This window comes from Thamnophis elegans, chromosome 10 (assembly GCF_009769535.1).
Source record: "Thamnophis elegans isolate rThaEle1 chromosome 10, rThaEle1.pri, whole genome shotgun sequence".
NCBI lineage: Eukaryota > Metazoa > Chordata > Lepidosauria > Squamata > Colubridae > Thamnophis > Thamnophis elegans.
Window position 1 is genome coordinate 28,704,094 of NC_045550.1, and position 17,194 is coordinate 28,721,287.

General features: G+C 36.6%; 1 protein-coding gene across 1 annotated transcript; it reads left to right on the forward strand.

Annotated features, from left to right (window-relative positions):
* Positions 1 to 341: 341 nt before the first annotated feature.
* ESPNL (espin like) lies at positions 342 to 8,701 on the forward strand. Its single transcript, XM_032225651.1, has 4 exons — positions 342 to 356; positions 3,175 to 3,324; positions 6,410 to 6,589; positions 7,142 to 8,701. The coding sequence occupies exons 1-4, from the start codon at positions 342 to 344 to the stop codon at positions 8,699 to 8,701; spliced, it is 1,905 nt and encodes a 634-aa protein (XP_032081542.1).
* The last annotated feature ends 8,493 nt before the right edge of the window (positions 8,702 to 17,194 follow it).

Here is a 17,194-nt window from a genome sequence, read left to right on the forward strand (position 1 = left end):
GTGGGTAAAATGAGGACCCGGATTGTTGGGGGCAATATGCTGACTCTCTGTAAACTGCTTAGAGAGGGCTGAAAGCCCTATGAAGCGGTATATAAGTCCACTGCTATTGCTATGGACCTACAGAAGGCCATTTAAACAATGCTGTTTTGCAGAGCTTTTGATGGCCCCTAAGTGCAGTAGGATGAGGTCCCGGTGAATATTTAATTGATTTACTGCTGAATAACATTGATTGTTTACTTTGTTTATGGTTTTATTGTGAACTGCTGGGAGTTATTTGAACCACAGCTGTACAGGTAATCCTCAACTTACAGCAGTTTGTTTAGTGACTGTTCAAAGTTACAATGACACTGGAAAAAGTAAATTATTGACCATTTTTCTCATGACCATTACAACATTCCCATGGTTACATGATTTACAGTCGGATGCTTGATAAGTGATTCATATTAATGATGGTTGCAGTGTCCCAGGTTCTCATGTGATTCTCTCTTGTGACCTTCTTACAAACAAAGACGATGGGGAAGCCAGCTTCACTTAACAACTGTGTACCTAATTTAACAACTGCAGTGATTCACTTAACAAACATGGCAAGAAAAGTTGTAAAATGGGGCAAAACTCACTTAACAAATTTCTCATTTAACAACAAACCTTTTGGGCTCAATTATGGTTGTAAGTAGAGAACTACCTCTACAGAGATACCAAGAATAAATAAATAAATATTAAATAAAAATCAATTCAAAGAGTGATTTTGCACATAGGTGCAAGGAAAAATTAGAGCAACCAGCCAATGTTTGGGCATTTGCTCAACCTAGTTCAATTCCTAATTTTGGAAACCTGAGCATTGTCAGACAAATAGATGTTCTTTGTCTGTTGGCTACCTTAGCTGATTGTTTTCTTTCTTTATAAAATCTGTATATTTTAAGAAATAAGTGAAAAAGGAAATGGACAGCCAAGGCAGTCAGACAACACCCTTCTTCATAGTGCCAATGCTCTAACCCTTTGTGTCACTCTGCCATCTGATGCCCAGACTTCAAATATTAATGCAATGCTAATTGTGACTTCCTGACCCCCAACCTTTCTGCTGCGACTACACAGTACATGTTATGTCTATCTCCAGGAAGAATGATGAATTCTCTAGCTTTGCTTCCTTCTTTCATATTCACTGGTTGGTTTAAAATTTTTGATCTTCCTAAAACTGGATCTAGCCAGAGAAAATGATATTTGCCTCATCTTCTTTCTTCTCTCCCAAATGGACTCCATAAACAAATGGCAACACAGGACAGGTATGTAAATCTTTGGCCATGCCCCCAGTTCTACCTAGCTATGATATACCCTGGCAATGTTTCTTTGCTTTTCAGGCAAGTTTTCATTTTGTTCCCACCCAAAGCGAAAGACAATCTTAAATCATGCATTAGGGGAAAATAGATAATTGGCAGAGACTTGGAAAGAATAATAGAAGGATAGGGACCTGTAATGGGGACATTTAATTTTCAACTGGTGTTGCTTTCTGCCCACTCAAGGGCAGATAGATAGCACTTTAACTCAGTAGTGAGACAAGACCACAAGGTTTGAGAAAAATCCCATAGTTAGTGCCATCTTTTCTGCCTGCTGGAGCACAAACACTATGAGTGTTTGTAGGGGGAGAGATGTACCAGAGACCAAGAAATGCATGTCTGTCTCAGAATATATAAACCTCATGGGGTGAGTTCTGCTATCTCTCTCTTTTTTTTTGTTCCTCTGTTGGGGTTCTCCAATATCAGATAATGCATTTCCATTAATTGGATGGGAGACTATTGAGACTTTCTTTCTGAGGGTGAAAAGTGACATTATATTGCTAGGGGTAACACTAACCACCCAAAGTTACTTTGTGGTAAGATAGGTGGTCAATAAATTTAATAAATAAATAAACAGAAGAAGAAGAAGAAGAAGAAGAAGAAGAAGAAGAAGAAGAAGAAGAAGAAGAAGAAGAAGAAGAAGAAGAAGAAGAGCAACAACAACAACAACAACAGTGTTCCAATATCTCAGGGGTTGCCACAGAGAAAAGGGAGTCAAGCTATTCTCCAAAGCACCTGAAGGCAAGACAAGAAGCAATGGGGGAAACTAATCAAGGAGAGAAGCAACTTGGAACTAAGGAGAAATTTCCTGATTTTCCTAATCAGTGGAACAACTTGCCTCCAGAAGTTGTGAATGCTCCAACACTGGAAGTTTTTAAGAAGATGTTGGATAACCATTTGTCTGAAGTGGTGTAGGGTTTCCTGCCTAAGCAGAGGGTTGGATTAGAAGACTTCCAAAGTTCCTTCCAACTCTGTTATTCTATTCTTTCCTAACTCTGGCAACTAAAATAAATGTTAAGTTACCTCATTATATGATAAATGTAAGATAAAAGTTCACCTCAAGTCAAGGTAATTTTTTTGTTTACACAACCATCTACGCTTCATCATTGTCTTCTGGGATGTTTTTCGACTTCCCAATCTAGTCTATATCCTTCGTTTTGCTCAATAGTCTCCCATCCAATTACTAACTACGGAAAACAAGCTGATAAGGGTAGGGGTGGGGTTATTAGTTTTTTTTTGGGGGGGGTTATCTTTGTAAGCCACCTGGAGTTACTGAGAGTGAGTTGAGTGGCCATATAAAAGTTCTTAATAAATTAAAAAGCTTAGCTTCCAAGACCAAAGGCAATGTTATATTGAAGTATTGGAAATAAGCAAATATATTTCAAATGAATTGATTAATCAGATTTTTTAAAAGACAGATGATTGATCAACTAAGCCTTTAAAACTTTTAATAGACTAAATATAAAATAGGCTTAAACACAATACCAAGCCTTATAAGATAAATAGCATACCCATTCCCTGCCTTAAAATCTTCATTCACTGAGGATATACTTATACTGAGCATATCTGACTAGCAACTACCAAAAGTTTTCGAAAACAAAGCCCTACTCATCTATTCTTTTGCCTAGATGTAGAAACCTCAGGGACTGAATTGAAAGCACAGAGAAGGTACTTGTAAACAATATGTAAACCAACAAGCCATATGCTCAGTGTAAGCAACAGTGCATCTGAAGGTGTCTTTGAGACTGACTTTTGGTTTCTCATAGAATGTATAACTACATTTTTCTGTGCTCAGGAATAAGCAGAGAAAACAAACTATGTGTCTGTCTCTTTATCGCATTAGGACAATGAACAGTATTGTTCTGACAGTGAAGAAGCTCAATTTTTCAAAGTCAACGCACTGAAGCAAAAGAACACCAATATTGATCGAATACTAAGAATTAGAAATTATTTTCAAATATTGACTGCAGATACAATTATGGAAAATAGCCAGGTAATAGCTATACTGGGGGGCTTTGGAACTTATAACTATTTTGAGATACTTTGTTTCAATTTTTTAATTATTTATGGAATTTATGTGTGTGCAGTTGTATGTAGATGCTAATACTGCTTTGATCTCTCAAGCAAGATTAGACATACAGTAGTTCTTAATTAAATGAGTTATTTGTGGTACAGAGGTAAATAAGGTCTGGAAGTTTTTATTCTGATCCATTTTCGAATTGCTTTAGAAATTCTGGAGAGTTGCTATTTGTGCATGAGTGCATGTCTCCGTGCATGTCTCTGGAAGAATTATAACTCTCTCATTCCTTTATCATTATTTGCTATGCTAAGCTGATTGAAATAGAATCCCAACTTCCATTTCAGCTTTATGGTTTCTTCATAAAAAATCAAGGAACTGCTTTTATATTTCCAAAAACAAATGTGCATGCTTATTCTATTTTGAGATAGAATGGGCAATGAAAACTTGTCGGTCAACTATAAGTTATGCCTCAATCATTTAGAAAGAAGTTTACCACACTCTTCAAAGATAATCCAGTAACTAAAGTTACACAGGTACCTTTTCTATTAAACTAAATTGCTATCAAATATAATTGATAAACACGGCAAAAAGACATTGAACTCTACCACATAACGGGAAATTCCTGCCTCTATTCCTGGATGTACAGCATATCAAGGACCTTCAGAAAATCATGTGTACCTGGGAACAACATATTACAAGCATGCACATTATCTTCTTCTAAACTTCCAAGGAGATTGTTCCTATGCTATGTCTCTGCTGCAGAAGGAATGCACATACTCATTTTTGTGTCTTCTTCATTGCACTATGAGTGAGTTTGCAATGCAAAACCAACTCTCCACCTTATAACTGTTGTATATACAATTGGCATGCCAAATTGACTCTCCCTTGGGAATGGGCAGCCAATTGGTAGTGTGGCAGAGCTCAGAAAATTATTTTAAAAATAAAAAAGTAAATGACAGGGAGAGCAATGGATATGACCCCAATTCCAACCAACTCCATAATAAACAAATTTCTCAATGTTCTCCCTTTCATGTCTAAACATTTCATCCAAAGTTATAGGAGGGTCATTTGCAAGTTGGGAATGAAATAGAAAGGGCAAATGTAGTTCTTTTTTTCAGCATCTGTTCACTGAATCCCTAAGAAAGAACTAATATGAGGAGATCATGAAGAAATTAAAGTCCAAATTAAGTAATTGTAAATTGATCTATTTTCATTCCATATTAATTGTTCACATTGAATAAAAATAGCACTGAGAGCACTAGCTGTTAATTTTATCATATGACTATGAATATGCCAGTTGTCCCAGGACATTCCCACATCACAACTCTATCAAGTTATGATTCCCATGATACTGATATTTTTGAAAACTAAATTGATTCTTTTCTGATTCAGTGATGGTGTATTTGGAACTATACTAAAAGAAGCATTTCTTTAGAATTCTGTTGCTTTGAGGAACTTGTGAAAAATCAATTTCTTCATTTATAGAAATTTTTATGTTAGGAGGCCTCTCAGCCTTTAGGCCTTAGCTGCCAGTATGATTTTCAAGAGAAAGGGTATTTTAGCAGTTTTGGTGCTTATATTTTTTGTGCTTGATCAGACAACTATACATAACAAATATTTATCGTTGCATTTGATTTATTTAATTCCCTGCCTTTGTTCTGAGTGTTCAGGGTATATTTCCCTAATTTTATTTTCTTCAACAATCCTGTGAAGTAAATTTTACTTGGAGAGACTGACTGTCCTAAAGAAGCTTGCTGGGTTTTGTAGCTGACTGAAGATTTGAAACCAAACTTCCTGGCCCAGGTGAACTAGCTTAACTGCTACAGTACAATGACATGGATCAGTGAACTGCACATGCAAGCAATTCATTTTATTTTCCTCTGGAACACGGGTGTCAAACTCACTGTGTCACATTGCTGTCATGTGACATGCCACTTTTTTTTTCTTTTGAGGAGCTGGGGTGGTCGTGGCCTGCGTGTGATGCATCCGGTCCGCAGGGCACCAGTTTGACCCCTCTGCCTAGGATTAAGGATTAGGGAATTTCCATTTCTTTAGAAGCTGTCCTTCTGATTTTTTTAAAAAATGTTTTAACTTGTTCTTGGTATTGTACAGTCAGGGATGATATTATATAAAAACTGCTTTTGAGAGATTGGGAGTGCAAGTCCTAGTGAAATATCTAATGCCAGGATAAAACTCATGTGAAAATTGTCCCCAGTATAATGATATCCACAACTCAGAATACCACATTCTTCCTTGCTTTATATTGTTAACATAAAACATTTTGATACATCATGTCTGAAAATTTAACTGTAAATTTCATGATCTAAAAACACAAAAAAGAGGTTCTCATTAGCCACGTGCCAGTTACTGGACTGGTAAATTTAATCCTGAATTCTGAGTATTTTACTCATAAATTTAACATAGGCTGGTAAGGTTTTTACCCAGCACCTTTTAAAGAAGCTTAATATGTTCCTGAATAGAATGTGTGATTCCTCCAATTCCTTCCTTTCTTTTACTGCATCCTTTGTTAAAATAGTTTTCTTTCAATTTTTTATTTTATCTATTTCTCAAAGGTCCAGTAAATAATACTTGAATATTATTAAGGTTTTATTTTTATTAATAGGTTTTCTGCCTGATATTTTTTAAAGTCCATTAAAGATAAATTGAGTCCATTGAAGATAAATAAATCTCTAAAGTAAGCAAAGATTCACAGTAGAATTCTCAAAGCGTGTCCATTGAGTGCTTATCTTTCAATCTGCCTGATATTTTTCATGTTCCTTTGGCTTTCGAATAATCTTTCTTGGTGATTTCTTCCAGCTAAACTTCCAAATTGTATTTTTTTTAAATGTTGCAAGGTCATGTTATTTGGCTAATCAAACATAGATTTTCAGAAAAGATCAAGCTAACCTACACATTTCAGTTTTCTGTTCTGTTCCTTTCATTTATCTTAATTTCTTGAGAAAATGTTGCTATAACTTTTTACTTATATAACTATTTAACCTATTTCAGGAGACATTGCAAGGTGTTCTTAAACTTTGAAATAGTTGTCCCTATATAGGGTGGAAAAATGAAGATACAAAATACTGTATCAAAGCTAGACAGTCTGGGAGCACTGGATATTGATGCGTTGGTGCCTACCCATGATGAGCAAGGTTTCTGTATCCCAGAATGGAAACGGCAAGTGATGGTCAGAAAATTACAGGCTCAACTAGCATCTAAAGAAGACGTGGACAAAAAGGTATTTCACTCAGCTAATGGAATAAAAAGTGCCTCTTCATTTCTTTTCTAACTCATATTTATTTATTTATTTATTTATTTATTTATTTATAATTTCAGTTGAGTATTTTGTTTTGAACTAACTATGTTGAAAACTACTTCTTTCCCCCAAATTCAAGCAAGGTACCAGGTACTACAGAAATCATTAAATTTGTAGTGGGTAGGTGGTGGCTGGGGTTACATCTTCTTTTTTTGCTGAAACATATTGTTCCTCTATTTAAGGATGCCTTAAAAACCTAAATAATTTATATTTACAAATAGAATTATGGTGTAAGTAGACAAACATTCACTTAGATTCATTTCTTATTGAAACACCAGATTATCTTAAAAATATCTTCCAGTTGCATACTTGTGGTGTCATCAATAAGGCTTGACAACTCCATATGTATTTAAGATGCTGTAACTCCACTAATAATGTCCCCGAAGATTTGTTCATGACAGGCCGAGAAGTTATGCTTTTGAATGAACATGACTTGATACAGTTACTTCTTGTTTTCTTTTATGTCCTGTCCAGAACAAAGGAAGCTGGGCGCTAGATACTGATATGTGGCAATACTCACGGGATCACAACGCTATCCTTGGCCCTTATGGGGAACTACTAACAAATGATGATTTGCTGTACTTAGAGAACCAGCTTACAAAGCTGCAGATTAAGAAGAAATGCCAGGAGTTTAAAAATGAGCTGGGACGTCTAACAGAAGAGCTACAAAGTGTTTTTCCATCTCCTATTATCAGTGTCACAGTCAACCCTCAGTTTCTTCAATCTTTCTCCCAGGATGACAATCAGGAGCTACCAGACTGGTGCAACCATGTGTCTGGAATAGTAAAAAACATGTCTCTACTTCTTAACAATATAAATAAAAGCAAGAAAGAGGGGGCTAATGAGAAGACAGGCAAAACAGTTTTTTTCCTAAGAGATTCAGCCAATAAAGAAATCATAGAAAGTAGTGTCTCGGTACAAAGTCTGAGAGAGAATTTTGAAAAACATAATCTTTTGAGTTACCACAAAACTTTTGAACCCCAGGTTTTGAAGAACATGTCCTTGCAACATGACCCAAGCAAGGAGTCGACACTTCAAACATTATTTAGCATCTGTAAGACCAAGAGGCAATTAAGTGGTAGAGAACATAAGCTTGGAGATGTGGAAAGTGCCAGTGATGCTAACATCAGCTATAAACAATTGTCCTCTAAAGCAGGTGGGAGCTGTGTGTCAATTACACAATCTGCCATTCTCCGAAAAGAACGAATTGTGCTACTTTTTCTAAGTCATTGGAAGAAATCTACATATGCTCCCTCTTTGAAACTGCTGACTAGGAAGACAGTAAGTAATCAGCTACCTATAAAAGCAGGTCTTGTAGAGGTTATAGCAGAATTCAGAAAACAGCAGGATCCTTTGCAGAAGCCCTTGAAAGAAATGAAGAGATTTGTCCATTTAGTTCATCAAAGATATGCTATCAAGAAGTTAATCAGTCACTGGAAGGATGTCATTGCTTTGCTGTCATCTCAGGAGATCAGACATCAAAGTCATGAGCACACAATCTATTCTCCAGAACAATTCTTACCCTATGTCAAGGGTAAGCCTACTGATTATAACAGTTTGAGTCTTGAGCTATTTATGCTTGGCTACTTCCATATCCTGGAGCTGGATCTATCCCCTGAAGAACGTAAAGGAAGACATCTCCTTTGCTTTGAAGTTTTCAATCACCTGGGTAGACATCAGTGGGAAAAAGTGCGTGCCTTTCACAAAGCAGTGATTGATGAGATTGCAGCAGGCAAAAGAAACTGGAAAGATAGTTTTGAAGATATCAAGGAACATTTTTTTGGTAATAGTGACATGACTAAAACCACAGAATTGCAAAAGCTGTCAATGGAAACAAATCCAACCACAATAACCAAAATGAGGATATCAGGTAGTGTTTTTGAGCCTGAAGAGCAGGTCTCAGGGAAATACTTTGAACTAGGTAACTGTAGTAATGATGATACCTACTGTTACATCGACAGGAGTTTTGCTTTCTGGAAAGAAAAAGAAGCAGAGATCGTTAGCTTTAAAGGATCAGGACCTTTACATTTGTAATTTCTGTTGTAAGTAAGTATGGTGTGCAGATTACACAAAGAAGCTATATGGTTACTTCAGGGATATTGCTGGAATTAGCAAACATAAACTTTATTGAAATTACTAAGAAAAGTCTGCAAAATTCATGTTATCTAAACAACAACAACAAAATAACACAGCAAAACCTAAACCCCAGCTAGAGTTTTGTTGTAAAGAACTATCAAATAAAAAGGGTTGGAGGGAAAGGAGTGAATGCTTTACCCTTCTTGCTAATTCTCTTTTCTTCAAAAACTTCTTGTGTCCACCCAGTTTTTCATCTCCCCTAGCCTTTGCAACCCTCATTTTACCTGCTTACTCAATTGCAACTCTGTCTGCATTACAGAAGTCGCTGCTGCAGAAGGAAGCAACTAAACTGCCAAATAAATACTGGTATTTCTTCACAAAAGAGTTTTAAAAGGGTGCTTCATGTGGATATCTGACTAAGCAGAGTACCTTGTCAAAAATCCACACAATCCTATTACATAATGGCTTGGTGTCCTTTGTCTTTGTGTGAATTAACAAGGTGCTTAAGGATTTAAACACTGTTTCCATATTATTTTTCTTGATACATGTTCTCAATGCTCATATTTTTACATGGCATAGGATGTATGCATTTTACAGCATGTACACTGTCACCTGTACTTTTGAGCATGTATTTTGAAGAAATTCAATTTCATATAAAACTGGCAGTTAAAATAGCTCTGAACCTTTTAGTTTTAAAAGTATATCATTTTCCAGGCACGTGCCTTTGTTTCTTTTATGCATGAATTTCTGCTGTGCAACAGTTCTCATGCAAAGTAGATTGTATTGTACAAAGCTATAAAAAGTTCAGCTCATCACCAGGTCTCAACAATAGATAGGAGCAAATCTCCAGAATTTGCCTTGCATTTCAGGGGCTTTTTTAAAGGAACAACATTGATGGCTTAAACTTGCAGTTGTTCAGGACACCTACTTCAACCCTTCGCATTCATGACTTCTTCTCCAAGAATATGATTTAGTGCCACAACATTCTGTTCAAAATCTACAGCAGTCCATAGAAGTTCATTCCCCTAGGACTTTATTATCCTAATTTTTCTTAGACAGATATTTAAAATTATCACTATGGAAAATCACAGACATTGCAATAGAAAGGCCATTTTATCTAGCAAGTGAATTACTAATTAAATTTATGACCATTTATTCAGAACAAAAAAGTATTTTTCAACTATTTCCATTTCCAAGATGCATGCAGCCAAACCTGAAAATTCTGCTTGATCTGTTTGCTTTGCTGTTTATTTGCCTGGTGTTTTCAGATAGTCAACTGAAGAGTTATTCCCAAAATATAAAAGCCGCCGCACACTATTGTATATTCTTCTGGGGACACATATGGGGATTTTGCCCTCTGACACATCTACAGCAGGAGGAAAGCTAGCAAAAATTCAGGAAGTGTTACTCCTTTCTTGCTTTTTTGAAAGGAAGATTTTCTCCACCCATACCTGTTTGGAGCTTTTTGAATATATAATACAGACAAAAAAAACCTTAGCCTATAAAATTGGGCCAGCAAATTGGTTAATAAAATACATTTTTCACTTTTTCAAAAGGGCGATTATCTTTGGCTTCTTGTTATTTTATACCTATCCATTATAGGTGTGAGCTTTATATTACTGAAATAGAAATTTTAAAGTCTCATATTATACTAGTTTGAGAGTTTGAATACTATATTGGATGTCTAATTTTAATTTAGAGTAAAGTATTATTACTATTATTTAGAGGTCATACATATTTCTCCATTAAAAATTATAAAGTGGGTTCCAGAATCTGAATAAAAAACATTTATCTCTGTTCAAACATACAGCATTCCCATGTAGTTATTCTTTATAAAGCTCTTACTTTTTACAGTATACAACAAAATCCAACATTTTATCTGAGGATTCTTACTCTGAAATGCAAAAAAAAAAAGGTGTTTATTTCTAACCAGGATATTTCAAAAGAGTATCATGGGTTGCACTGGGTTTCTACATTGGGATTGTTTTCAACACTCAAAATACAATCTCAGGTCTTCCTTATACCGTATTAACCAACATTATTGCTTTTATGGATCAGTTTTATCTGTATATGCTGGATCTCAGTGAACATTCTAGCAATATAAATAAAACTTTACATCAAACAAAAATCTGAATTGTCTTTTGTTTTCCTTTGCCAACTTTTGAGGACATTCATATTGCAACTTATAGCTTGCAACATGAATGTCCTCTTTTAAATATTGTTGTAAGCCAGATGTTTTATAAGATATACAATTTAAATCTGGAGTAGGTTATCTGCTTTGAGATCCTTTGGACCTTGGATGGCATGCAGGAGCTATACCTATTCCAAGAAATGGGCATTCCTATTGTCATTTCTATTCCCATCTCCTATTCCAAGAAATTCCAAGAAACTACAAATAAAAAAGATGATATGGCTACTCCCCATGTCTTTAATAATTACATGCTACTATCATAAATTTTAAATTTTGCTATCAAATTTTGAGTCAAGAGAGAGGCACAGGAAAGGGTGGGAACTTAATTTGTGTCTCCCTGATTTAAATAAACTAACATATTTTCTTAATCAAAGCATATTTTCAGAGGCTTGTAATTCATATTATCCTTATTTCAACAAAAAAACCCATCAGAGTGATGATCATAAAGTTCATGATCAGTGAAGTTGATTTTATCATATACATATATTACATAAGGTAAAGGTTCCCCTCGCACATATATGGTAGTCGTTCCCAACACTAGGGGGCGGTGCTCATCTCTGTTTCAAAGCCAAAGAGCCAGCACTGTTCAAAGACATCTCCATGGTTATGTGGCTGGCATGACTACATGCCAAAGGTGCATGGAACATTGTTACCTTGCCACAAAAGGTGGTCCCTATTTTTCAACTTGCATTTTTTACGTGCTTTCGAACTGCTAGATTGGCAGATTAAATAATGCTTGATCATTTGGACCCATTCTAGCATTTAAGTCCCCCCACTTATAATTATTGCTGCTTTGGGGTATTTGTCTGAGCAGCCAAGAATAAAATCTTCTATGCTGTCCCAAATCTTGTTGATCATATTATTCTTATTAAGTGGCGGAATATAGATATTAAAAAGCAAAATCTCTACCTGTTTAAATAAGAGTAATGTAGTTACAACCCATGGCTGGAAAGGTGGCAGTGATACACATTTAAATCGCAAGGATGTATTAACTAATGTCACAATACCTTGCTTGGGACAGCCGGGATTGAGTTAACCCAATAACCATCTAACTGAATCTCTGTGGTGGCTCAGGTTTCCTGTAAGAAGAGGATGTTAAATTGTGATATATAGTCAAAAAAGAGTTGGTCTTTTGATGGAACAGACCAACCCACTATATTCCAGGTTATAAGGGAAAGTGGCTCATCTTTTGCAGCTCATCGGAAAACTTGATTTATGCAAAGGGACGTTTTCTGGTTGTTGCCATGGATTGAGGTGTCATCACACAAAGAATTGGCCTTCTTTAAAAATAGGGGGGTTCCATCTAAGTCCTGTCTAGACTCCTGAGAAATTGTTCATGGTAAGAGGTTTTAGCACCAGCTAACAGAACTTGCCATTCCAATGCCTCTCCTCTGGGTGTAGGACAAGGAATTATTAGGTTATATTTCATTCTTTGAAATGGTGGCTCTGATGGTAGTCGTCTCTCCGTTTCTTGGTTTGGTGCTGAAGGTGTCATGGGATATTCACACAGGGATGAAAGCATCTCAATCTCTACTGGGACCTCTAATGCCCCCTTTGGGTCTTGGCTTCTATTTTCTATGATCTTGTATTCATGCAAGCCCTCTCCCCTGGGGGAGAAGTGAGAGGCTCAATTATTGGGGAAACCAGATCTATAAGCGGCTCTGTTGTGTCCATTGTGACCAATAAGGATTTCTTTAAATTTTCTAAGTTGAATAATATATTGTCTTGTTCTTTCCTTGAATGGGTCCAATGATCAAGCATTATTTAATCAATTTAAGATCCACTATAATGAAAATGTAACAGGAGAATTCCTGCATTCCAGACAATTTAAAGACCCTAAAGCAAATCGGGCAGGTTTGTGTGTAAGACAGATGACTGTACGTTTGGATCTTTGTATCCTTAATGAGTCCACATGGGGCGACTATCCAGCAGAATATACTTATCGGGGAGCAGGAAGAAAAATCCACAGTTGATTACTGGATAATATCATATGACCTCCCGAAGTTCTTACAGAAGATGGAGGTAGACTCGTGACTGGAAAGCGATCATAATGCAATACTCCTTACTCTCACATTACACCAGAAATCTCTAAGGACAGGCACAGCCTACCTACCCAGGTTAGAGAGTCAAAATACCCAGGTAAAAATTAAATGGAATGAGAAAAATGCTAAGGAAGTTACCAAATGGATGTTAGCTCCAGAAACCATAGAGCTACGTACATCTCTACTAAGGAATAAGTTTAGAGGATCTTACTTAGAGGGGTTTGAAACTTCAATTTTAAATTTGAATTCAGTTCTCATTAACAGAACATCAGCTCACTCCAAAAGGCCAGTTTCAAAGAAAAAAAAAATGGTTCGATAGAGATTGCGTGCAACTAAAAAGGATATATAATATGGAGTACAAGGAAAGTAAAAATGCCCCTTTTGAGGATCACACTCACTACTTAAAGCAGCTGAAAGCACAATATAGGAACCTTCTAAAAGAAAAGAAAAGTGTGGCTCTGAAGGAGTCTTGGCATAGACTAATTATGGCAGTCAGGACAAAAAATGCATCCCTTTTTTGGTATATTATCAGAGGATTGGAGAAACCTCCCCTACCTCCAACTAATCAGGTTCTGATTCATGCCTGGGAAGAATATTTTAGGGTGCTTTATACAGATCCTGACTATGTAACCAAGGAGAATCAAACTAGTTTGGACCAAACTCCTTACTGGCCCCCTTTTACACCAGAAGAGATATCCCGATTGATCGGAGCCCTAAAGACTAGGGCTGATAATGTCCTGCCAGAAATAATCAAAAAGAACGCCAGTTGGTGGGCTCCACTTTTAGCATCTCTATTTACATTTATAGATAAAATAGGTCATATGCCAAGAGATTGGAGAGTAGCAATTATGATACCAATTTATAAAAAAGGTAATAGAAATGATCCAGGCAATTAGTCTTCTGAGCGTTATTAGTAGATATTAGTAGATTGTATGCCAAACACCTAAACTATAAACTTCAGGATTGGCTAATTTCAGGGGGGATAATCAAAGACGAGCAAGCCAGTTTTAGAGAAGGAAGATCTACGGTGGATCATATCTTGGTACTCCACCAAGTACAAAAATACACATATAAAAAAAATCCTCTCTTTTTGTGGTCTTCCTTGATTTTAAGCAGGCCTTTGATTCAATATCCAGGAATACCCTCTGGGAGAAATTAAAATGCGCCACTATTGATGAACGCCTCCTTTTCCTCATACAAAAATTGTATGCCAATTCCACCTTGAAAGTGAGGTGCAATCCTCAAGGGAGTTTAACCAGCCCAGTAAGGGTACAAAAAGAGGTACGGTAAGGTTGCATCCTGTCCCCCTCCCTCTTTAACTTCTATATTAATCCCCTGATTGATCTCTTACAGAACCCTGATTTCCATCCTCCTAACCTAGTTCCAATTCTCTTATATGCTAATGATGCCGCTATTATTTCACAAACCCCTGTAGGACTGAAGAGAGTAATTAGGGCAACACTCAGCTATTGCAGACAAAACAAGCTGGTCGTTAACTTTGATAAATCAAAAATTTTAGTTTTTGCTAAAATACCCAGCCAATACTCCTGGATATAGAAGGGCATAGTTTGGAACAGGTTAGAACATTTAGATACCTTGGGGTGGTTTTCCACTTGCAAGGGACATGGAAGGCACACCTGGATCACACATTGCAAGCAGCCAATAGATCCTCAACGCAATTAAACATTTCTTTTATACAGGCGGAAGTCAGTTAGTATCTGCTGCCTTAAAACTTGCTCTGTGCATGAAAAACAAGATGGCGCCGCCCGGGGAACCAGTTCAGAGGCGTGGCAGGCTTGGATCAATGCCGGTTCCAGCAACCCAGGCCGCCAAACGACTACTGATTCAGCTGAACCAGTCCAAACTGGTAGGAACCCACTACTGGCCCAACTTTTTCATTGTGGTTTTCTTTCAGAAAACCTGTCCCCTGTAAAGTCTTCTAAGAGAAGAGAAATCCGTGAAAACAGTATTTGGACCAGACATTCCTCAAAGCTGGAACTACCCTGGATTTAGTGAACTAGCCAATGCAAAAATCAAATTTTGATCAGTAGATACTGTTTAGAACTCAGCAGTTCTAAACATATGAAGTGCAAACCAACCAGTTACATTTTAACCTAGCATGTGGTGTAAACCCAGCTGGGGTGATTATTGAAAATGCAAAAAAATTGGGATAGGTAAACCCTAACTAAAGTTGTTATGGGAAAGCATGTTAAATAAACACAGGCCCAGTGTGTGTGTGTGTGTGTGTGTGTGTGTGTGTGTGTGTGTGTGTGTGTGTACGTACACATACAGAGTTCAGGTTTTGAGGAGATGCTAAAATCTAATAGATGAACCATAATCAAATTGAAATCACATTTCAGACTTGATTGAAATAACTTCAAATCTGCTTCTAGGAACTGTGTGCTTTCCCTCTAAGTTCTCATCCTACTTACGTATTTGGGTGTTGCTTTAAGAGCAGGTGATCTGGAGAGAATAACTGTCAAAGCATTTGGCCTTCCTCCTCTATGACGCTTGCAAGAACCAATCTAAAAATACATATAGATAATCTGCAACTGCTGAAAAAACCCAGCCTAATAACTGCCACTGCCAAGGGTCAAGGGAAGCTCTCTTCCCAACATTCTCCCAGATCAGACATTGCCTGCATACAAAAGAAGTTAATAAGGTAAGCTCTGGAAGTTGTTGGGTGAGGATTCCTGTCAAAACAATGGATAGGTAATATTAACTATTAACAAGAGAGCCAAAGTAGTTGTAGGGGTTAAGATACCAGGCTAAAACCTAGGAACTCTACTTATGCCTTAGGCAAAAAGACAACTGAGTGACCTTGGACTATTCATTCTCTCTCATTCCTAGCAAGAAAGCTGTTTTATTTACAATATTTATTTACAATTACAATATAATTTCCAAATCTTTCTTGGCACATCCTTTTATTGATACATATTAATTTTTGGATTGTTTTGATTCTTTAATGTTGTACAATCTTGAATTTTATGATAGATCAGCTTAGCAAAACAAAATAAAATGGGATAAAATATGTGTCTTTCCTATACAGCAGGCTGTATATAACATTAGTTTTTAAACTAGAGGGTAATTACCCAAGGGAGTAATTTGGATATATCCTGAGGATAATGGAGCAATTTGTAATTACTTATTTGTGAGTCAAGAATCCAGTTTGGGACTTGTTTTGTGGAGGTAATAATATTATTTGAGACTGGGAAAAGAGGCAATTGGTTCAAATAAATATCACTGGTGTAGAAGGCTGAGATGGAAATATGAAATCCCAGACCTGGAGGTAAGGTGTTGGTAGAGCTCCTGGTGTATATGTGTGACTGTTTTTCTCTGGACTATTACACTATTTTTAACTCTTCTTATTTGTATAGCAAATGTTGAAGCCACCCAGAATCTGTGTGAGTGGGGTGACTGTAAGAAATCTAATGTTCTCATGGGAGATGGAAAATTGTCACTGACTTATCTGTATCCAGCATTTGCTATGCCAGCAGCCCTTTGACTTGGACATAGCCTGAGACAGGAAAGCTTCCTTGGAGAACCCATAGAATTCAAATACATAAGCCCTCTATCTTAGCACTGATATTATCTGTCTAAGTATGGGCAGAAATTTTAACTTTAACTTTAACTTTTAACTAATTGTAGGAGAAAATCTCTGCTCTACGTGGATTAAGTAGTTTTTGCAACAGGAAAAACTCCTAAATCTGAATCAGTTCATCAAATATATATAGATAACTAATAATTTTAAGCAGTAATTCCAATAGAAGAGAAAATAAGAAGTTCAGGGTTAAGTAGTGAAAGTGGAGTGGATTAATCAGTATGTAAAGAACTCAAAAGATACTTCCCAGAAATGTGTCATTACTACTTTTGAGTAGTTGGTAGAGGGCTCTAGCTGAACACTGTATGGGAGCTGAGAACACACTTTGGCAAGCAATAAATTAGCAAGAATGAGTAAATCACCCTTTACGAGAAGGTTCCAATTGCCAAGACATTCTGAGTTACATAGTCATAGTGAAAATTTCTCCTTCCAGAGACCTGAAAAATAACTCCAAGATATTTGAGAGTCTTGGTCTGCTCCGTTTTGTGAGTCACTGTGTCCCTGAATTTAATCACTGTAGATTACTAAATCTTCATCCGAGCAATACATGGCAAAGAATCTCAAGAGAACTAAAATATGCCTCTTAAATCAAACTAGGGTTTTGAGTGAAATATCTC